A 23,978-nucleotide genomic window follows, 5' to 3' on the forward strand; every position below is an offset into this window, starting at 1 on the left:
CCTTGTATGAAAATAGAGATTATTGTGTAATTTAAGTATGATGTTAGTCAGAATCATGGTAAACAAAGTACTCAATCAATACCACAGTGTAAAAATAGTACAATTGAAATATCAAAAGAAAAATATAGCCTACTTAAAGTATGAAAAGTAAAAGTACTCATAATGCAAAATGGCCCCTCTTAGAATGGTATGTTATTATAGCCTTTTGTTTTATTATGATTGATGAATTACCATGTCAGCAGCATGTAAATGCTGTAGCTGGTTGTCAGTTTTAAACTGACCATATGTTTAAAAATCTTAAATCTGCAAAGAGAACTCCATATTGTGAAGTAATGAGAATAAAATAGCACAAAATGGGAACACTCATGTAAAGTTGAGTTGAGTAAAATTACGTAGTTCTGTTCCACCACTGGTTTGTCAGTGGTGAATATACTGTATCATCACAGTGATGTTCACATTCTCTTTGTAAATCTAAGTAGTGCTAGATAATGCTTCTCCATTTGCATTTGCAATTTTGTGAAGCACATGGTAATTTCCCCAGCAGTCTTTCCTTCAGTGCCTGAGCTGCTACGCCTGTCCAAATTACATGGTTCACACTTCTCCTGGTCTCCCATGGCGATTACAGCCTGCTGTGGCCCCTGTGACTCACTGAGCTCTAATGGAAAGCAATGCAGTCGGCTTCTCTCAGACAGAAAATGTAAGATATTCTAACTTATATCACATGCATCATGCTTCAGCATGAAAATCCCTTTGGAGAAAGAGGATAAAAACAGTGACTCCTCTGCCCATTTGATTTCTTCTAAACAGAGCCCACACTGGCGAGACTCAACAAAACAATCAACAGGCGTGCTGCTTGCTGCCCCAGTATTTTTTACTCACTAACTCACTTTCATATAGCCTCCGGATTTAATTATGGAATTGCAGTAAGGCATATTGTCTCTTGCCATTCAATAACATTGATGACTAATAATAATAATAACAATAATAATAATAATAATAAAACTAGACTATTAATCTTTTTTCACCTCTCAGTTGTGAAATGTTGTGAGTAGCTGATTAAAAAAAAGACAGTGGGAATAATTCTGAGGTGCAGATCTTGTGCACTCATGTTGCCACATGCAGCTTTCAAATTAAGCTCTGGGGCATCCACCACCCAAATGTAATGTGGGAAATGAGCGCCCTCTACTGTAAGATTAAGGTATTGAGATGAAAAATCTGGAAGAGATAATTGCTTAAAATCCAGTTTTCTTCAATATCATTCAGACTCCATTCTGCCTCTTCTGTTGATTGCATTCACATTCCCTACCTACTGTAGTGCGTCATTTTAAAAGAGGTATATAAAAATCTGTAGCAATACATAATGTAACATACATTTTATGAAAAAGAGTAGAAACTTGCACAGAAATGTAAATAAGTACAAGTGCCTCAAAACTCTACTTAAGTACAGTACTTGAATGGATGTAGTTTACTTTCTACCTCTGGTATCAACAATGCTAGGTTCCTTTCCTTCCGTATTGTTCTTTATTCTTTCATGTTCCTTTCACCTTGCACACACAAACACACATTGACTTGACTTTCCAAGTTTAAGGTATGGGTTTTTTGGAAGAGGGGGGTGTCAGAGTGTGCTCATTGTGTTACATAATTTATGCTCCATATTACCTTACATCCTCACTGCCCTGGCTGCGCTACAAACAAAGCTTGCTCATTAAATATTCACTGGATGATTTTGAACAGAGAAATGATTCTGTAGATCCGGAGGGTGCGCTGACGCTGGGTCTCTCAGCCCCAGGCGTCTAATTACACTGTAGTGAATAACACATGTGCTGTTTCTCCATTGGTCATATTTTAACTTAATAGAAGATCCGATTACATGTATTCAATGGTCAGATGATAAAGTACCTATAGTACCTACATATCAAAGCCATGATTGATGGAGATGGTAAAATGCTGAACATTTACAACATGCTATCAATAGAGGTGGTAAGGATTGTATAGGAAGAAAAGTAGCCAAAACGCATGGCAGGCAGCAGAAAACAATGATTTAACAAAAATGTGTTGTATCTAATGTCCCTTTCATTAAAAGTACTCTGCACTGCCTGCATATATTATCATAGTCTGGTCCATTTTGTTTGGTTTTAGATGACCAGAGAATGTAATGTTGATATAGGACAGTAAATTATCAATTAAGCAATCATGGGATTTACCTTTTTGTCACTGTTCAAAAACATGTGCATGTGCTATATATATATGTACATGGAAAAAAACAGTGAAAGCAAAGTAAAATGTTTCATTTCAAATCACTTTAATCTACACTGTTATTATTAATGATAAAGCAAAAGCTACAAAGTCCATATATTTTTCAATGTACATGTTTATAAAAAAACCTAAATAGTTTTATTTAAGCAAAAAGAGTTAATTGAGTTAAATATAAAGAAATCTGTAGCATCATGGTGCATTGCCAATGATGAGGATGCTCATGAGGAAGACCATGATGAAGAAGATCCACATGAAGAATCTGTCCATCACCTTAGCGATCTTCTTCCATTCTGCCCCTTTGGCGCATGTGGCCCTCTGCTCTCGGAAACAGTTGGCAATATATTCAACATTGCGCACCAGCTTGGTGTCCACACCAAGGAAGCCACTGCCGTGGCTGCAGAACACACAGGGGCCAAAGGTAACAGAGGGGCCTTGAGGTGGAGGCTTTTTGTCTTCAGGGCAGCAGGGGACCTTCTGGTCTTCTTTACAGCAGTCACCTGTTGGGATTTTCCCATTAGAGCCTTCATATTTCCCATGTGCAAAGCTGGAGATGTGGCTCCTCTCTTCTCTGGTGATGTGGTGCTGGGCTTTCACTCTGGGATGGTGTTGTGGCTTGGGGGTCTGAGGTCTGGGGTTTTTGCGACCGTGCCAGTCCTGTCGGCTACTGTGGCTCCCTGGGTTACCATTCGCATGAAACTGGGAGTTGAGGTGCTGGTGACAAATGTCATCCTGGAAGAAGTAAGAAGATGATGAAGAGGAGGAGGAGGAGGCAGAGGCACAGTTCTCACCCACCTCATAAACAAAGAAAATCTTGGACATGTAGTCAATGATGAGGACTTTTGCCCAGTGGGGGACTGGTTTGGCCTCTGGACCACAGAAGTGGATGTTCATGATGAAGATGGTAAGAGATGTGGAGGCCGTGACCATGGTCATAGTGGCAATATAGTACTTCCCTGTGTAACAGGAACAAAAACAACAACAAAAATAGGTACTTATTTGACTTATGTCTTGTGTTGTCTGTCGAAAGATTTCACTCAGATATAAAACCATACTAGCAGCGTTAAGGCTGTACTTACACAGACGCGATTGCAAGCCACTATAATACTTCTAAAGATGCTGTACATATTGGCTTTAACACAATCCTAAACAAACACACTCTTACCTATAAGGGGCACACTCTCAGATGGAGGCATGCTCTCAGCCACCATCAGCTGGAACACAGTGAGAGCCAGAAGAACGGTCACTCCGAGGGAAACCTTCTCCCCAGAGTCTGCAGGCAGGTAGAAACCCAGAGGAGCCAAGAAGGAGATGAGGAAGCAGGGGAGGAGGAGGTTGAAGATGTAAAAGGAGGAGCGGCGCTGCAGGAGCACTGTATAGGTGATGTCTGGATATGGGTCAGAGCAACAGCCGTACATGATGACGTTCTTGGTGGCCGGCATCCCGTGACACTCCCACTCCACATTTTCCACAAAGTCTGACAGGTCACCACTGTCCATGCCCATAATGATGTCTACCTGGAATTAGGGTAATGGATGAGTTGGTGTTGAGGAGGCATACAATCAGCTCCTCCCACTGACATTTCCCATGAAAAGATACATTTAGCAAATGCATATACACACTTATGTATGAACACAGAAAGAATGGCTCTAAACAATGAGTCTCAAGGCAAGAATATTTGTGTGTCTGATCTCTTTTTCAAGCTGGCCAGTCTCAGTTACCCTAGTGTATCATTTAACCGAGTCAACTGACCTGATAAATTTAGATGACACAGATCATCATCATCCTTGAGGATAAAAAGTGAGAATGGTCGCGCAGGTACAGGTTTTTCTACAAACCTGGTTGCCATTGTAGGTCCAGGAACCAAAAGTCAGGTTACATTCCTGGCTGTCAAAGGGGAAGTAGGAGACGTCCACTACACAGGAGCTCTTAGTGATGGCAGGAGCATCCCAGGTTAGCTCTCCATTGTAGCGCAGTCTCACGTTGGTGTCCATTGGCCCTGAGAAGTCATCGTCAGCTCTGGAGGAGGAGAAAAATTTGACACAAATGTGTTATTTGGTTAAATGGTGAATATTGTATGCTTTTGAGACTGAGTTACCTGTGTATTAAACACACATTTACAGTCTAATATGAGCCAATACAAAAGGCTTGCAATATAACCCACACTAAAAAGTTGATTCTACACACTGTGATCTCTGATCCATTTATTGCAGGGTTTTTGTAATGGACTCCATTAACCCCTAATAAACTAATAATTCATAACATACAGCGTTTGTGCATTGTATATATTATATGATTATGGATAATTAAATATAGATTAATTACAAAACTTTACTACATATTCTATGACATAATATGCAAAACTGGTGTCCTGAACACAACATATAGTTTATGTATAACGGTATGACTTCTGTTTGACAGTGGCTGTGATCATGTAAAAATGCTTATAAAAAACATTTACCTACATATGCTGCATATTTCTAATAAATGTTTAGGCTGACCTAATTTTAGTTGAATCCTTTACTCGTTACTTGTTGTTACTTGGGTTAATCTACTTAAATTTGTGTTGACTACTGCACTTACTCTGCAGTCATATCATTTAAGATAATTACAATAAAAGTATAATGATAACCTTACAATTATTGAGATTATTAGTGACGCCCTATTACAATGAGGGTTTGATGAAAACTGCACCTGTGTGTGTGTGTGTGTGTGTGTGTGTGTGTGTGTGTGTGTGTGTGTGTGTGTGTGTGTGTGTGTGTGTGCGTGTGCGTGTGTGTGTGTGTGTGTGTGTGTGACGTACGGGCGTACTTGTTATAGAGAACGAGGTCTGGCCTCCACACAAGGCTGCTGGGGATGTGGATCACCTCCAGCCCGTCATAGTCCTCTTTATCCCACTTCAGGTAGGCATCATGCCACGTCTGCCTGATCCACAGGTAAGCAATCAGCACCTGGTTCCTCTCATCCTTCTCACATACACACACACACACACACACACACACGCAAACACACAATCACACAAATGAGGACACCCACATACCTACATACAAACAATGGATCGATACTAACAGCAGCTAAAAGAGGGATCCTCTTGGTCTCCATTTCATTTCTCTGTTGCTCACTAACTCTCTATGAGCATTACGAGGGGTTCAGATTATCGCTACAGCTGAAATCCAGACCTGTCTGTCAATATCAGGTGGATGAGCAGAGGTGCTTGATGACGGGGGTGGGTGGGGGTGGTCTTGGTATCACTGCCAGAGCCTTACTGAAGCGATCCAATGAAAACATAAACGCTTTGGGTAATAGGACACTCCAACACAAACACTTATTCGTTCTCTGGCCATTCACTCCTCGCTTCCCAAACATTAGTAAAACTATCAGGCCTACATTAAGTAGGAGAGCTGTGTTCTCTCTCTTTTCAAGCACACACACCCAAACACATGTGCACAACACAAGTGCTAATTCACTGTGGGCTGACACAGCAATGAACCTGAACAGGAACCTGAGCCAGCTGAGTAACAGTGAGCCTGGCCTGTACAGTAGGAGGTCATTCATAAACATCCGCGTCTCCAAACTCATCCTTCGGTGACCATCGTCCTAGTAATGATAAAAATTGTAAAAATGTAATCCAAATTCAACATATTCATGTTTTGGCTCTAGGTTGAGTGTAGCTATGGTGTAATCATCAGGGCTACTACTGTAGGTAGTTTTATTGTAAGCAGGGGTGCAGTGTGACTAATTGATTGTCCAAGAAATGTTATGTTGACTTTATTGATTAATACATTGATTATTTATTGATTTGTTATGATGTTGTAATGAGGAATGAGCTCTTAGTAATGGCTGAAATAGTCACACGTTAGCCATCAAAATAATATTCAAAAGTCAGAAAATCAAGTTAAAAAAAATTTTTTTTTTGATAATTGATATCTTACCATAATATTCAGTACATATAATTAGAACTTAAGAATTTAGATTTGAGGATCTTGCCGATAAGCTAGTACCCACCATGTCTTTGATCTGAGAGAGGGTGATCTGTAAGGTGACATTGAGGGCTCTGTCTGTGTCCTCGACAGGCCGCAGAGCGCTGGAATAATTCTCCATCAAATCATTCAGAAGCTTGTGGGCATAGTGACCCTGAGCCGAGTGAGCCACTGTAGGGGGAAAGATGGGGTCATCAGTCATTCTCAAGTTATTGACAAAAAAACAGTGCTTTTTAATGTAGTTTTTTTGTACCAATACTGAGATAGAAATGATTCTGTTGTCGGTACTGGCACCACTATGAAGACCATGAAACACTTAAACAGTATTTTCCTTCACATTATTCATTAAACCGTCCATGTTTAGGCCATACATTTATGATGACTAAATATTTTTTTATTATGTAAGACTATTGTATGAATCATTACTTCGTTTATCTTGGGCAATTTCAGTCCCTCTTAGTGAATCGTAAGGAGAAAGCCCAACAAATGGTTTTGAAACTTGTTTTAAATGGGGTTTAGGCCTTTACAGTATAATCAAAATATTGGTACATTAGCAAAAAACAAACGTATACACTTTACATAAGGTTTCTTAGATTGTTTGGTAAAATGGTTTCGAAACCCACATAAAAAAAATAAATGTCGACGTCAACTGCTATCAATTTGTAAGGCACAACGGTTTGTGCGTAATTACGCACACAGCAGGGGAATCATTTACAACTGTTAAACCTCATGCGTTCCTTTCTTAACAAGTTAAAGACAGCACACTCTCTTTAATTAACAAAGGCACATAGATCATTTCTCTGCAAGCATGAGCGTCTGACTCACCTTCAGGAAGCAGAATCGCCAGACAGATTATTGGAATCATCGTGGGCATTTATTAACACCTCCAAGAAGAAATAAAAGGTAACTGCGACTAGCGATCTAACGGCCCTTTGGTGTCATCCCCTAACAGGCCTACATGGTGCCCGTTCAACCCCAGTTGAACTCATTTGCAGATAGCAGGGCACCGTTTCATCTGGTCGTCCTCGCGGTCAGATAGGTTCCTGCTTGGCAGGGGAGGCAGCATGTCTACTGACTGAGACACGGAATAAAACTCCGGCTATCACATAGCAGCAGAAACAGGATGCCCACGAATCATCGCCTCACCACACACTGGGCTATTCAGCTGTCAATCAAACGCCTGCAGCCAGGTGAGCTGCTGGCCTGCTCCTACAACATACTGCCAACACCAGCATGGAGGTATGGAGGAGAAAAGACGGGAAAACCAATCACTCAATACAAACAATCAAGTGGTGTATAATTAATATTATGGCTAGTTCTTTGGATGTGGACAACACAATGTCATGATTGTTAGTTGTAAAGTAACACATAAAATGATGGGACAGATTTTCATCTCTAGCCAACTTGGTTTACTTTCTGCAAGTTCTCTTTTCTACATTAAAATGCAAATAATATTTTTTATTTAAAGTTAAACTAATCTGAATGTGTTATCGTTTTTGTTGAAGACGCACCACAGCAAGGTCAATTAGAACCAGTCTGAAAAAAACTATCATGTAAATATGTATTAATTAATCAGAGAAAATCAGCAATTGTAAACATTTTAGATCTGGTAACTTGTGATGGCCACATTATTTTTCACATTTTACAGACTGAAGACGACTATACTGATTACAAGCAAAACATTATCAGAAGATAATTGATATTTTTACGACAGGTTGGAATAATAATTGGGACCTTGGTTACATAAAACGCTAATAGAAACGCTATATTTCATTGCTCTGCGAGTATTTATAGATTCTCTAGTGAAGAGGAGTGCCAAGGAAGCTATCCTAAAATTATTAGTTTACACTGGACATACTGCCCTACAGCAAAGCTATACAAAATATTAATCTAATTCTGAGTTTAAAGTCAGAATTCTGACTTTTTTTTCTCAGAATACTCACTTTAAACTCAGAACTCAAATACATTTTTCACAATCGTCACCCTAATCCTGTGCCCTAATCCTCCTCCGTATCTTACAGTTGTGCCATTATAAACTATTAAAAAAAAAAGGCAACTATAACCTCACTGTTACATCACAGACACTTTATTTCCCAACAGCAATACTGTGGGAGTTTTATTTTCCAATGTGTCTAAACATAAAAATGAATAGCATGTCTGGAACAAGGTTTATCCAGGGAGGTATGCTGTGGTGAAGTCAGGAACCTTTAACACTTTAATAATGCAACAAGTCAATTTATTTGGTGTGCATTTTAATAGTACAGAGAGTGTTTTTGAGTGCCATTAGAGCCAGGAAGCATGCTCTTTTTTCAGCCCTATGCTGTACAGTCCTCTCTGCTCTGGGATGCTTGTAGGAGTTCCAGATAGTAGGAGAGATATGCCAGCATCCAGTGGAAGGATACAAAATGAGCTTTTGTCACAAGGGATGCCTGGGAAACCCGAGGCTGGTTTACTGTGCAGCAGGTGCAGTACGTACAGTTGAATCCACTTTAATATTGTCACTGGAGGTCCTTCGAAGGACCACAACATACTGCTGTTGATTAGCAGACATAAACACATCAATGGCAGCTTTTCTACTGTTCGGTGCGAGTATGCAGACTAAAATGCAGCGTTCCGATTATTGCCAGGGATTCTTGGGAGAGATATAGCATGGCACAACATGCCACCAGGCAGGCCATCTGTTATTGTGCTCAGCATGCCTCACTACAAGCAAGGTGATCTGAACATTATGATAAGTGCCTGTATCACTTCCTTGTTGACGCTCCAAATGCACTAACAAATGAGCTTCCTCAAGCAGGAACTTTAAGCCACAGCAGTGCACTGTACAAGTCCAAAGTAGTACTGTACAGAAAAGGCAATTATACATAATCCATTTGCCAGTTCTTCTGCATGCACATTCTTCATCTAAATTGGCTTGCTTGCTCCATTTTCACTGGCAATGTAATTCCCTGTAGGTTCAATTTCTGTTGGTCTTGTAAATTTAGTGCCTCACCCTAGTTTTTATTCAAATGTATGCACAGCCAAACAATTTTATTAACATGTTGGATCCTAAACACAAATGAACATACAGTAAACAGTTTTATTCTATTTATCAATATTGTGACTGAGTTTAAATGTTTAATAAACTGACTGTGATGTACTGATTGAACATTGTTGCCAGGTAGTTTCTTGTTTTCTAGGTGGACAATTATTCCAGTTAAGAAAAGTCACATAGCTCAGCAAAGACATGTCACAGAAAGGACACATTGTGGATTAATTTACACAGACTTTAATATCTTTATTTACAGATGAATCATTTTGACATTTTTTATCTGTTGGCGTAGTTAAGATGATGCAATATTTTTCAAACTCATTTGTGACAGGTTGTGTTACTGCTCAACATGCCTTTCTTGTTCGTTTTGTTTTCTTTCAGTTTAAAAACAAGAATCCAAATGTATTCCTGCAGGACGCCAAAATCAAATAAAACTTTTAAAAAATGTGAGGAAAGGGACAGGTGACGTAAGCAATGTCAAGAACAGGTGTGGGGATACGAGCTGGGGTCTGCTGCAGGAGGTTTGGATTCAGACAGTTGAAGTGTGTGGGGGCGGGGGGAGGGGACGTGGCATGAAAAATGAGTATGGCTACTGTGTGAACACCTCGGTGACACTTTATGAGCTGGTTTCCAGAACAGGGAATAAGCCTCGTTCGATACGATGTCTGTATAACTCCATGTTTGATACCCGGTGCACTATATTCACTTTACCACAATTTTATTCAATGGTCCATATTTTAAGTGAAAATGTTGTAGTGCCCTCAAAACCTTCCACTGATGGCACAAGATAATGATTCAGAAGGGTCCCAACATTTTAGTATACTACTAAATATAGAGTACCTGATCCCATTATAGAGTACGCCCAAACTGTTCATTGTGTAGGAGTGAGATGAGTAAAGGAAGTGATGTTGGACACGGTGCAAAGATATTACAAAATAGATATCGATTAAAATTAGTTAGTCTCGGACTCGATCCCTGTTGAGAAAACCGGCCCATAAGTGTATAAAAATCATGACCAGGACCAAAAGAGTCTAGTTGAATGGCTTGACCTGCTCCTACAAAATGGTTTTCACAGATGAAAGTAAATGCACTGCATAGGCAAGGATAAGCCGCTGCCAGCCGCCTCTAGGATACAGCCAGAAAAAGCTGGGAGAGTGGCAGGCGTGGGCGGGGTCTTAAGTCTTAGCATTTGCTTTAAAGTGGGTGAAGACGTGGTTGAACTTCTGATTGTAGCACTGAGTGGAATGTTGAATGAACTTAAAGAAACCAGAGATAAGAGCTCACAGAGCGACTGATTGAAGTGTGGTACAGCAGAGGTGATGAGCCGGAAGGAGAGATGCCACACAGAGGGGATAAAGGGATGGATGGAGAAGAGGGGAAGAGTGGAGGTGAGGAATCCACTGTGAAACAGAGGATGCAATGGGGGCAAAGACGCCTTGAGACAGCAGGAATTTGGAGGAGAGAGGGTGTTTGTGTGTGAGGAAGAGAGGGAGACGGGGATAAAGATCAAGAGGAAGATGGAGAGGGTGTCAAGATTCAGTTACTGAGCAGTAGCTCTGTCGCTGTCTCCACGTCCCAGGATTTCGACGACAACGCCACTATTACTGCATTCTAGGGAAGAAAAACAAAAAAACATTTCGAACATTTAGGGTTTTATTCTGCGGCAGAATTCAGCAGTGCAATGCACAGTAGGGGTGGGAAAAAAGTAGAGCGATACTTACTTTTTCAAAGCCCATGGCACAGAGTTTGTCTATTTTGCGTGTGTACTCCGGACTGGAGACGGGAGCGCCTGCATAGACATGAGACCAGAGCCTCGCTGTCTGTTTAAACATCTCTGGGTTCTGCTTGTACTGTGCGATGAACAAATGAAAAACAGTAAGCTTGTGTAAAAGGGGATCAGCACACCACCTTCAACTGAAACTTTGTGCTTTTCTACTTAGTTTAGATCCCCAGCACATATGCGAGCAGAAGAGTAGTGCACTTCTGATCCATCTATACCATTTTGTATGTGTGGCTTCACAACAGATTGCCAATAATACAATGTATCTGCAAGAGTTTGAGGCTGCTGAGACATTCAGAGCCAGAAGAACTAGCAGAGCTGCAGTCTGCCAGACAGTCATTTCTGCCCAGTGCTGCCCAGCAGCCTGTTTCCTTGCTGTGTTGCATTTTGTCAAATGTAATGCAGGTGTAGATTTTCCATCATCATACACTATTAGCATTTAAACTGTTAATAAACAAAAACAGTGTTAGATAAAAGTTTTGGACCTGAAAGGGTCATTATGCACAACAGTTGGAAAATTGTTACTGTCAAATATTCATGCTGTGTTTTCAGTGCAGCTATAACACAATCTTAGGTGCAACACCTTCCGAACCACCAACACAACTCATACTAAACTAAATATTTTCTAACTTCATTTCACTCCTTCATGCGAGTTTCATTGGAATGTGGGTTTCTAAGCGATACATAGATGATGTTACAACATGACACAAGGATTAGTGATAGTATGTAGGTGTTAAAATGTGTTTAATAGAGTAGCATAATCTTTTCAATAAGAAAAGCAGGCGAAGGGTAAACAGCTCACTGCCTACACATGATATTTCACAACAGTTTACTTTACTAGCACTGCACTGAATATAACTTAACGTTGTAACAATTTAACAACAGCACAGAAAGAAGCATAATGCATCCACCCATATATAAGGTAATTTAAGGTAACAATCCAGGGTCATACACAGATGAATCTGACATATCTGAACAAACAACGTAGCAAAACACAATAGATTCAAGGGCACTTCCATATTTTCCAGAGCTACGGAGTGTCCCAAAGAAATCATATTTGTATTCATAGTTAAGCATTTGAAATGTATAACACTTAGTACATGTACACAAGGGTGTGCCAAGTAGATGATGGGATCTGTTCAACAGTCATTTAGCAAAAAAATACAATTGTCACCCTAATCTACGAAATTCAAAACACACAACACCATGAAAAATAAGCAATTGTTCCTTGGGAGAGGAATTCATGTACACCTATTTTTCATGGAAACCTGTCCATAAGAGTTTGATATATCCAGATGTGTGAGGTGCATATCATGATCAATGTGACAACTAGACATTACGTCCAGTGTAAAACAGCTGGCGGACCATTTCTATTGCAGATGAAACTACCAAAATGCCTTTACACACTACTCATAAAAATGAGCATATCTCAATAAGAAAATAAATGTACATAGCTCAAATAACTTATGGAGTATTAAGGAATATTTTGTTCATGTTTCTACATTTAGAAATCTTCTGGATCAATATGTTTGTGCTTTTATTTAATAAGAATTGATGAAAACACGTCCAATTTTTTATTTTATTTATGACACAATTTAAATACTTTGGATTCATTATTATTGTAACTGTCTGAGGGACAGTGTTGCTGAGATTTCATGTTTAGTCTATATTTTTGATAATTTCATTAGTGTTTGAATTCATACAGTATGTGGATGTTTAATCTAAAATTGTACTAAATATTTTACCTTAAAAATGTTTTTGTTTAAATGTTGTTGTTCTTTAATACAAATGCCATTTTTGATGTTGAGGTCAAAAGGTCAAATGACCAGAGTTTAGCGAAGGCCACACCTGTTGCATTGTGGGTGAAAGGAATACACAGAGCCAACGTGGCTGCAGAGGAAAAATGTACGGCCTCAAACAAAGATTTTGCACGGTCCAAGAGGCGCACGCGGCAATTGTGCTTTTGTATTTCAGCCCTGTCATATTTGTGTTTAATACTTATTGTAATTTCTTTGCATTCAACGCACTTTCTGTACTGTTGTGACGCTAACATTGTGGGGCCCGACTAGTTAAGGAAACGTGCTTAAGAGACGGCTGAAAGAAGTATATTTGACTCATTGTATTTTATGTGTTTATTTTTTTTTTTTCTTTTTCACTGTCTTACAACGAAAATGTGGAAATAAATTATCAAAGGACATCTGTATAATGTGTGGCCTTATTTAATTGGACCAGTGTAATTACAATTATTGTCTATTGACTTACATGACCTTTTAGCTGATGTTAGGGATATGAAGCATTTGAAGATATTCCAAGATATGACATCACAATAAGGAAACATACCAATGTAGGCACTGGTGAACCAATTATATTGGAAAAAATTCAAAGGGTTAAGGCAAAAATGTATCTTACACACTATCAAAATAAGTTGAGAACTCCTGGTGTAATTAGGTCAGAAAGCTGTATCAGCTAACTGTAACTGAAGCCTTTGACAAGCAAAGAACATTTGAGCCATTTCACAATAACCAAATTCCTAGAAGATATCTAGTGTCAGATGGAAGTGAGTACAATACTATAGGGATATGTTGCTCTGCTTGAAAAGTTAGAAATACATATCCACAGTAAATTTGTTAAACAAAAGTGAAAGCATAAATACACATGCACACCCACCTGATTGGCTACCACGGCATCCTGTGGATCATCTGGTTCTGCGGCTGCCAATAAGGCTTGTAGTGACAGGAGGACTGTCCTCAGTGTCATAGCTGCTGCCCTGAAAGAACATAGACGAGAATGTTTAGTGCAACACCAAAATAAGGTCAACTTTCCTCATGGACTTCAACAGATGTGTTTTCCCAAAAGTTTGTATAACTGCATGGGAGTGGTGGAGGAATATTTTCAATACTTGACATGATCGTGGACCAGCTGGTAAATACCTTTGATCTCAGTGTGCCTGAACACTTATTGGGTTTAAAAAAAACAAACACTAATGCTTTCCACATCTTATCTATTTGGCTTTGTTGCACCTATGTTTTATATTGTATCAATGTTAGGGTTGAACGATATTGACAACATTTGATATTGCAATATCGATTATGAATATTGCGATATCGATATTATTTCAATATTTTCAACATGTAAATTTACAAAAGTTACGGGAAAACGCATCAAAATAGATTCATAACAAATTAAACAAGTTCTTATAACACAAGGTTTATTTCAACTGACGGTCATATTGGATAGGTACAACATGAATAAATAAATAAATAAATAAATAAATAAGGACCATGTCTACAGAACAGGACATGTTTTACTGGTTGTACAGTATAAAATATATAAATAAAGAGAACAGGACAAAACTTGTCTTTCGCTTCTCTGATTCGTTCCGTTTTGTTATCTCTATCTATTTCTTCACTTACACTGACTGTCGAAATATGCACACACGTGGTACACTCCATCGGGTTTGTCACGTAGTGGACCCGTGCGCTGACGTGCACTAACGTGGTAACTGGCCAATGAAACATGGTCATTATAGCGTTTCAAGCGGGCTCTAAATCGAACACAACTAAGCCACACAGCCAATGGACGGGACACAGCGCTCCACAAAATAAACAAAATATTGGATACATATTGCGACACTTTCGATATAATATTGCGCAACGTGATATTGCAATAACGATATTGAGTCGATATATCATGCACCCCTAATCAATGTATTATAATATGTAAGAGATTGGATCAGTTCATATTGGGGCTATTTGTATAGTTTTAAAGTTGACATTATTGACAACAAGATTGTGTTATTATTTAACTGTTGACAGGGGTTGGGCATTAGAACACAACCTAGTATGGTAAACCCTGTCTTACATGACTAGAAAAGTATTTCATGATGGAGGTGTAATGGATTAAGAATGTAAGGAATGCTGGCGCACATTCACTTACCACTGGTCTTTGAGAATGTCCAGACATATTGCACCTGTGACTGAGCTGATGTTGGGATGCCAGATCTTCGTGATAAACCGCACCTGAGAGATTAAATAAAAATGTGGGCAAAGAAAATCATTTGCAGATTAGCACACTTAATGGAAAATTGCTGAAGCCATGCATGTTTATCAGTAACAATAACAGTAATAATGAATCCCTACCTTGGGTGGATTGAATGGATACGTCTCTGGAATTTTAATTTCTAGTTGATATCTACCCCCTGTAATAAAATGAGAGGTATCCCAATTATTCAACAATCACTGTTCAAGAATGCAATAAAATGGTAACCGTTAAGATGCATATAGCTTTGGTTTACATGATTAGGGATTAAAAGCCTCTTGCAATAGTTAGTTGGTGAGGCCTTCTCAAAAATAAAATCGTTGTCAGTGACGCCCAATATCACAACGAATTTGTCCAACCATGCATACAGGTTAGCTGTGTATCTAAATGAGCCCACCTTCATATGGTGTGTCAGGTGGCCCTGCTATCTCCCCTTTAAGTTCTGTGAAGTTCTCATCCACCAGATCCACCTTTATCTGGTTTTTGCTCGTCTGAAAGAGTGAAAAGTTAAAGAAGCATTATAACTTCAGCAGACAGGCAGACTGCAAAGCGTTAAGATAACTTGCTGTCAAATTCAAACTTGCCGATGCAGCAGAAGTTGACACCCCCCCGCAGCATTAGCCAAAGTTGACCTCAACTTGTTGCACACATCTTACGGATCTACATATAATACGCCCTCTAACGTAAGTTGAGACGAATATATGCAGATCCAGGAGGACAAATGTGAGAGGAAACCTTTACACGCGGATCATCACACCATTCTATCTTTTCTAACACAACTAGCTTGGTCCCCATAGAAGGCATGGTAAGCTAGCCAGATACGTTAGCAACATAACCTCGACACTCAATTATTTCCGGTAATGCTTCTATAACATGATAAACCGCTTGCTAACAACAGTAACGTCCTTCGCTTTAACTTCAACACAGTGGCATACTAACAGCTAGCGCTAGTAACGTTAGCTATTAGTAAAGCCGGATGCACTGCCGTGTCTGATACAGGTAACGTTAGCTAAAGCTAGCAGCTGACAGCCAGCGACGCGTCACTCACATTCAGCCTCGTAGTCAAAGAAATAAACAAGGAAAGCAGTAGCATTAACTGGCAAACTTGACAACCAACCTCTTCACTTTTGAGCACCTCCTTGAATTCCCGTTTTATCCTCTGAACTGCGATGTTGGCCATGGTTCCCCCGTGTTCCCGTCCGGTTGGGGCCTCGTCGCCGTCCGACCTGACTAACGTTAGCTAGCTTGTTCTGCCTTCAGTAGCTCTGCACTTTATGGATACAACCTCAAACAAACAGCTGCAACGTTGTTCGCCGAAGGCGCCGTCAGTCCCGGTTATCAATGTGATGTTGTAATTCGTTAAAAATGATCAACGTGTATCTATCAAATCAAATGTGTAACAACTCAATGGTTGATTGTACTGAAAACATTTTAATACCAAACTGCATGCAGTCTGGAGGAGAGGGCATCACGTGATCTGTATTGCCATCCTGTACGCATTCTCCCATTGGTTGATCTGTGAATGATGAATAATTTACCATTGCTATTATTGTTGTTGTTTTTGTTATTTAGATATTTTAAATTATATATATATATATATTAAAGTATATGATGGAAAAGACATGATTGGAAAGACAAGGTCAGTGGGCCATTTTAGATTACTTTTTAATGCAAAATAAAAGTGATCTCAGAACAAACCTAAACAGGGTTTCACATCGGAAAGCGGCTAGCAGACTACATATGCCTTCTAATATGTATATGTCCATGCCCTAGGAAAGTTCACTCAATATTTGTGAGCATGAGGTACTCGCTCTCAAAACCATAAACCAGAGAAGTAAGTAAAAAAAAAAAATAATTATAATTATATATATATATATATATATATATATATATATATATATATATATATATATATATATATGGATTTTGAAAACAGGCATAGTTCCCCTTTAAGTTAGGCAACACTGTTCCGATAAGCAGTTTTCAAGTCTAAAGTACAGTACGTATCACATGAAGTGAACATGAAGAGGCCGTTGTTTTCCATTACTGCAACAAGCCCCTCTTTTTTCATCTGATGATCCCAGTCAAACCTGTGTGCCTGTCCCACATATACAGTACACTTTATACAAATCAAAGGTATATGCTTTTGAAGGCAGATAAGGACAAATATACCTTAAGTTAAAATGAAATCCTTTCCTCTTAAGTTACCAGAAAATCGTCAGAGAAGCACTTGAGAAGAACAATTAAAGATACTTTTTGGTATTTTCCCTATTTTTTTTAAAACAAAAGACAGATCTGTGCTTCACATTGTTTCATCAGAGCTGCGGTCTGTGACACTAGGGGGCGTCATTGTCCCGTGGAGATTCACACAGTCTGTGTCAAACCGTAAACATCATTTCAGGTATTTGATTAAATTGGATATACCACTTGAAAATACTTATTTTTTTAAACTTTGTACATTGGACAATAAAATCTGAAATGAACGTATTGTACATCTGTAAAATATATGAAAGTTGAATTTTAGTCTGATCTACATAATATAATCATCACTGACTTTTCTGACTTCATTACATTACTATAATCATGGCATTGACTAAATGTATCCATAATGGAGGTCATAGGTCAGCAATAAGGTAAAGCATTTCTTGTCCTTTATAGAGCTCACACAATCAATTATCCACTTATGTAAAAGAACATGTGAGCCAGCCAGACGTTTTGGCACTCAGTGAATCTGTTGATCTCATGGTCATTTAACTGTAGAAACATACGAACAAAATAGCTTTAACAATTACAGTATTACAGTAAAATGGACAGAGACACTTTCTCTTGACACAAGCATTATTGGACCAGATTTTAGATCATTGCTCTTCTCTGTCAATGAGCCACACACAGTTTGTCTGCTACACATTACAGAGTCAATGTCTCTACAGTTAGCACTTAACAGGTGGACATAAGCATACAGGGACTCCTTCCCTTCTTCTCCTCCTGTTCACCCCCCTTCCTCTGCCTCTTGTTTGGTTTCTCTTGGTGATGATGAAAAAGATGACAAGTGCTGCCAACATAACACCTGTTAATAGGATGCTACCTCCGAAGACCAACACCGCTTTGTTCTCGAACATCCATGCACATACAGAGCAAGGTCCATGCAGCTCATTTAACCTGCAGGTCTGCATGGTGTTATCCTCAGGGAAACCGCCATGAGTGATGATTTCTTTGTAGACAGCGATGGAGGCTTTGGCTTTGGATTGGTGGTGGGTCGTGGTAAAGAGGCCAAACTGGGGAGCATGTTGATCTTGCAGTTTCCATACATAGAAGCCCTGCAGGTTGACTCCATCTAATTGGTGAGCTGGAAACAAATAGAATAAAGGAAAAAAGGTGAGATATAAATCACTCAACGACTCTCAAATTCCTCCTCCTGTTTGAGCATTATGAATAACCCAGATATACTGTATTTTACATTTAAAAAAAAAACTGTTATGAGTATATTTCCAGTGGTTAAACCATGAAAACAACACAAATACAGGTGAGCTAAGGGCCATAAAGGGCACAGTATGAACACAACGCTGATCAACACCATTGCTGTACTGTTCTCTCCCCTCCTCTCTGTTTTTATGATCTTCATGCTTTCTCAAACAAATCTAGGTTTTATAGCAGAAAGCAATATAGTCATAAAACCAGTATTGCCTGTGAATCTGTGCATATGTCGCAACATCCTGAACACTGCAAATGGCCATTTTGTTCCTACTAAAAATGATGACGCAAAACATTCTGGATCGAAGAGGAACATTACTGAAGGACATGTAGGATCTGAAATGCATGTCCCACCTTTAAAGGCCTCCTGCAGATAACTCCTGAGAAAGTGTTGCCTGAGTTTGTCGTCCACAGGAGCCGGGTCATCAACTCCACTGGCTGTGACAATGATAGGCAGAGCCCCTCCATATCTCTGGCTCACCCAGTTTAGTATCTTCCGCAGGCCCCAGGGTACAACAGCCTGCCCCATACTAGAGGACGGCCAAGTGGGATCAGAAAGGATCAGACAGCCATGATCAGTCTGCTGAAAATTGGTCTGCGTATAGGGATATGGAGAGACCAAGCGAGTGGTAAAATGGTTCAGTGCGATAAAACTCAAAGTCCCTCTCAGCTCCTCCCTCTCAGTCTCAGTAAAGCTAGGAAGAGGGGATTCGGGGAGGCCCATTACTCGAGCTCTCTCCTCCAGGTAAGCCTTCATTTCTTGTGGATAGTCCCCCTTGCTATGCTTCTCCTCATATCTAGTCCCAAGCAATGGGTCTAAGAAGCGGCCTAGTTCAAACAAAAGGAATCTCTGTGCTGCTGCCTTATGTGAGTCCAGGAAGGGGTTTGCAGGTTTGGCCCAGTCGGCATGTAATGCGAGTGATACCAGTGCTCTCTGTTGACTAGAGTGTTCCCTCTCGTACAGCCTCCAGGCTTTTGCGTGAGCCAGAAGAAGGTTATGAGCTGCCTGATGCTTCTCTTTCCCACTGGAATAAATATCTGCCAGCCTGTTTGGCTCATTGACGGTGATCCAGTATGGAACCCAGGACCCCAGCTGCTTGTAACACAGTGCTGCATATTCTTGAAAGGCCTCCACTGTGCTGTAGTTGAGCCAACCACCAGAGGCATGCAGTTGCCCAGGTAGGCCCAGATTTGAAGCTCTGTGTGTGGGGTAGTAGAGAATAACGACGGCCTCTAGGTCCAGCTTCTTGAGCTCGGTCAGGACACAGCGGTAGTACCTTTTGGATGTAATAACAATGTAAAAAAAACTGAATTATGGAATCAGGAGTTAATGTTTGTAGACAGAAAGAGAGACTAAGTCAGATATCATCTTTAAATGTATATGAATATTGTGTGGAGCAGGTTATGTCATAGTTTTGAATAGAATTGCACTGAATTGAAATGAATTACACTGGGTCGAATTTGGGAAGACTGAAATAGTGACAGTCCATTTTTTTGGTGTGTTTGTGTATTTCTACCTCAGAGCTTCAGTGTTCACATTAGAGAGGTCTCCCTGGGGTAAAATTAGGGACCAGTTTAGGGCGAAGCGGTAATGAGATGCCCCAGTGGACGCAAACAGGCGAAGATGACTTTGAATGGCCAAGTAGTCGGTGCACTGGGCTCGTCTGGTGTGGATCTTTACCCCTGGGACTGGACGCAATGATCCGTCTCCTGTCAGGTTCCAGCTGTACAAATGGGGGTCAGTAAACTGTGGCGAGAAAGGGTAGAAGTGGACCTACAATAACAAAAGAGACATAAAAGAATATTAGGGTAAATATAGCCATCAATTTAACATTATTTGCTGTAAAATCCATCATGCCTTCTCAGATTATCTCTCTTCTTACCTGTAAAGTTGAGTCAGCAATACCCCAGTGAAATTTGCAGGGGAAACGGCCTCTGATCTCTCTTGAGGTTTCAAAACTGGGGAAACCATTGTCAGTGACTACACGTCTGTAGTACTGAGCAGTGGTCTTGGGGGTCCTGGGTCGGTTTGGTTTGCTGAAGTCGATGTAGAAAAGGCCTCGCCTAACAGTAAAACCATAATTCCACTCAAATCCATCCACCAGTGACCAGGCGGAGTAGCCAAACACCTGCACACCATCAAACTTGATAGCTGTAAAAATAAAAAATTTTAAAAAATTTTAAAAACTCACAGCATTAAAAGTCATCTTCTCTTTTTTTGCACAAAGATTTTTATTTTGTTTACATTTTTAAATGTTTTCTTTCCACTTTTCTCGTACCTTGCAGGACCTGGTTGATAAACCTCTTCATTAGGTAAATGGCCACTGTGTCCTCCTTTCCCACGCTGGCTTCAGAAAACCAGCTTCCCTCAGTCACCAGCACCATCGGGTCCCCGTACTCCAGCTTTATCCAGCCCAGAACGCGCCTCAGGTCTGGGGTCACAGTCTGCCCATACTGGACCAGGCCCTGGCCCATACGGAGGTTGTTAGGCCCAAAGGAAAGAGCGAAAAAGTCAGCTGTTGTCTGCACCCACAGCCTCTCCTCAGGGGAAAATGTGGGCAATAGGCCCCCATGCTTGATTTTTAAAGAGACTGGATAGTCTCCATCCCCAAAGATGGGGTTGGCAAACCAGCCAAGGACAGCCTCTATTGACTGCTGGCAAAGCTCAACATTAGCAGTTGTGGCTTGGCCTCTTTGTGGCTCAACCCAGTGGGATCCCAAAACAATGGATACTTTACCCTTCTGAGCTGCACGGTAGTGGGTGTTGTAGGTGTGCCATGCTTTGGCGTGTGCCTGAAAAATCACAGCAGACGCATTATTATGATGCATTCTGCTGTAGTCTACTACACAATCACAATAGTACAATAGGCCTTTTTCATGTAAGACATTTTGACATGCCACAGTAGGAAAAGCACAGGTTTAAATAATAAAATGAATAATGGTTGTATTCCATTTAGGGTTTCAGGGTCCTGGTATCGTGCAAAACTCACGATCTGCACAATCTTATGAATTTGTTATGATATTGATTGAAAAACGTTTAATCCAGATCTGCATTAAATGGCAATCAGTGAGAGACAATCATGTAATGCATTGTGTTCATATAAGTACTGTAAATGCAAGAGATAAGAAAATAATCACCTTCTACTCTGCCTTGATTTGGGCTTATTTTCCACAAAATTTCATTAAAGGTTATATATAGTTTCTTGACATATCGTGTTAACTAACAAATAAATGAGTAACAAAAACATGAAACCAAAGAGATAACTTCCTTTGGGGAAGTAATAGAGTAATCATGAAAACAATCTTTTAGGCACATGTGCTCATGCTATCTGCGTGATGTTAGCTGTCCACATACTTTGTGTGCAAGGCTGCATAAACATGAGTGATTATTAATGAGGCATATCTCCATGACTTCCTGTCACACACGGCTTTCACTCCAGCACAGAAGTGCTGATGTGGTGGACTTTGACCTCAATGTCTTTTTAAGTGTCCTGTTTACTGATCACAAACCTGTCAAAATAATATATGATCAACTGGTCATCGAGGAGATAAAATAAAAAGTGAGCATTAGGGCTTTGCACTTCGCTGCACCACTGATATGTTACAATGCAACAAACCAAACTTTATTACAACTTAATTGAGTTAATTTGATTGTAACAAAATATCAAAGCACTGGTGCGGTCTGTGCTTGCGTCACTGTCTTGAGGATGCAAACATTCATTGCCCATCATAAACTGATATAGCAGCTGTGGTTCAAAGTCTACAGACAGTCAATATCATCAGAGGAATTCTTCATGTGCTATCGTCAACAGCCCAGGCATATAAAGCACAACATATGTTCAGACTATATTCATCTACAGACTCACATTAATCAATTCACCCCATCTAACTTACCCTGATCAGGTTGTGGGCCACAATGAGAGAGCCGACAGGACCCCCTGTTTCTCCAGGAGCGTGCACACCTGTCCCATACCCCTGCACAGCCACCAGGTATGGATTATTCATTGTGAGCCAATACCTAACACGGCTCCCAAATGTGTGGAAACAAAAGGCAGCGTACTCCTCAAACAGTCCCACCAGTGTGTCATTTTTCCAGCCTCCATAGCGCTCCTGCAGGACTTGTGGCAGGTCCCAGTGATGGAGGGTGACGATGGGCTCAATTTCCTTTTCTAGAAGCCTCTCTATGAGTCGGCTGTAATGTTGCACAGCAGCTGTATTGGGCTGACCTCTGGCATTCCCATCAGGAAAGAGTCTGGGCCAGGAGAGAGAGAAAGAGTATGATCTGGCACCTAGATACTCCAGTGCCTCCACATCTTCTTCCCAGCGAGTGTAGCTGTCGCTAGCCACATTGGCAGTCTCTTTTACCAAATTACCACTGACAGTGGAGTTGGTGAAATGGTCCCAGATGGATGGGCCTTTCCCCTCCTGATCCCAGGCTCCTTCTGTCTGGAAGGCAGACGTCCCCGAACCCCAAAGGAATCCTGAAGGGAAGGTGTCCTGGAGGAAAGATTGGCCTTCGATGATGGGGTCCGGCTTGGGCTGCTGCCAAATCTTCCTGCCCTCCCCAAGAGAACAGGCGGCCGTGTTCCAACCACACACCAGCAACAGGAGGGAGAGTAAAAACTGTGTCGGAGAAGAAGGATGGTTCAGCATACTTGAGGAGTCTACCTTGTTTCAGAAATCTACTTGAAGGAAGTAGCTGGTGTCAGTCAGAGCTGTTCAATAACATAAATCCTCTTAAAAAAGACAAGAGACCCATTATCGTGGAGGAGGGAAGAGGATGATCACAGCCAGGAGAGAGTAACATCTGAAGCTTCGAGGTGCTGCGTTATCCATCTGACAACCTGCCTGGTCAGACTTCCCTATCTCTCCCTCAGTGTACTTGTGCTCCCACTCAGCCCCTCCCTACCACATAATGTCCACACATACAAAGGTTGACTCATATCCACACACACACTTGTTTTTACCACACTTTTGAGAGGTTTTCTGGTAAATTATTTTCACCTGTAGATCCAAAAACAACTATACCACCAAATCAAAAAACAAGACCTTTTAAAAGAGAGGACCAACAAGATAATACTACCGAGCTATTCCTGAGGACAAACACACACAGCTCTAAACATCCTGTTGATTGCTGTAAAAATGTTCTTGTGTCAATAATTAGCTTGTACTCTGATCTTAGCTCCATAACTAAGAAGTAGTTCACATTGCAGTCTCTGTTTACAACAAACACATACAGGTGTTTTGCCCTCTTAAATTAAGTTTTTCAGTGCTGAAATATAATGTGTCACATTTGAGTTAATGGATTTCATTTTTCCAAAATGAATTCACAGGTTCAACACATATTGAGGATATTTATCGAAAAACAAGGACGGATGACTCAATGTACTGTAGGGCAACCTGAAACTGAACGACAACAGGCTGT

The 23,978-nt window shown here is 40.4% G+C and overlaps 3 protein-coding genes across 4 annotated transcripts; all 3 read right to left on the reverse strand.

The window, feature by feature from the left end:
* Positions 1 to 2,284: 2,284 nt before the first annotated feature.
* Positions 2,285 to 7,456, reverse strand: LOC116064255 (neuronal acetylcholine receptor subunit alpha-9-II). Its single transcript, XM_031319322.2, has 6 exons — positions 7,059 to 7,456; positions 6,259 to 6,404; positions 5,065 to 5,219; positions 4,092 to 4,272; positions 3,419 to 3,770; positions 2,285 to 3,209 (listed from the first exon to the last, which is right to left on the reverse strand). Exons 1-6 carry the CDS (start codon positions 7,105 to 7,107, stop codon positions 2,446 to 2,448), a joined length of 1,647 nt encoding a protein of 548 aa, XP_031175182.1. The 5' UTR covers positions 7,108 to 7,456; the 3' UTR covers positions 2,285 to 2,445.
* A 2,029-nt stretch (positions 7,457 to 9,485) lies between these two features.
* On the reverse strand, positions 9,486 to 16,558 carry ube2ka (ubiquitin-conjugating enzyme E2Ka (UBC1 homolog, yeast)). Of its 2 annotated transcripts, XM_031319324.2 has the most exons (7): positions 16,200 to 16,558; positions 15,480 to 15,573; positions 15,184 to 15,242; positions 14,981 to 15,063; positions 13,712 to 13,811; positions 10,986 to 11,114; positions 9,486 to 10,875 (listed from the first exon to the last, which is right to left on the reverse strand). In XM_031319324.2, the coding sequence occupies exons 1-7, from the start codon at positions 16,260 to 16,262 to the stop codon at positions 10,801 to 10,803; spliced, it is 603 nt and encodes a 200-aa protein (XP_031175184.1). In that variant the 5' UTR covers positions 16,263 to 16,558; the 3' UTR covers positions 9,486 to 10,800. The 2 variants fall into 2 exon arrangements, with proteins under 2 accessions (XP_031175184.1, XP_031175185.1); XM_031319325.2 differs by lacking the exon at positions 15,480 to 15,573 and having other exon boundaries at positions 16,200 to 16,557.
* An 804-nt stretch (positions 16,559 to 17,362) lies between these two features.
* klb (klotho beta) lies at positions 17,363 to 23,796 on the reverse strand. The gene is made up of 6 exons (XM_031319308.2): positions 22,448 to 23,796; positions 20,833 to 21,346; positions 20,437 to 20,705; positions 20,071 to 20,327; positions 18,908 to 19,830; positions 17,363 to 18,428 (listed from the first exon to the last, which is right to left on the reverse strand). Exons 1-6 carry the CDS (start codon positions 23,204 to 23,206, stop codon positions 18,013 to 18,015), a joined length of 3,138 nt encoding a protein of 1,045 aa, XP_031175168.1. The 5' UTR covers positions 23,207 to 23,796; the 3' UTR covers positions 17,363 to 18,012.
* Positions 23,797 to 23,978: the final 182 nt, after the last annotated feature.

This window comes from Sander lucioperca, chromosome 1 (assembly GCF_008315115.2).
Source record: "Sander lucioperca isolate FBNREF2018 chromosome 1, SLUC_FBN_1.2, whole genome shotgun sequence".
NCBI lineage: Eukaryota > Metazoa > Chordata > Actinopteri > Perciformes > Percidae > Sander > Sander lucioperca.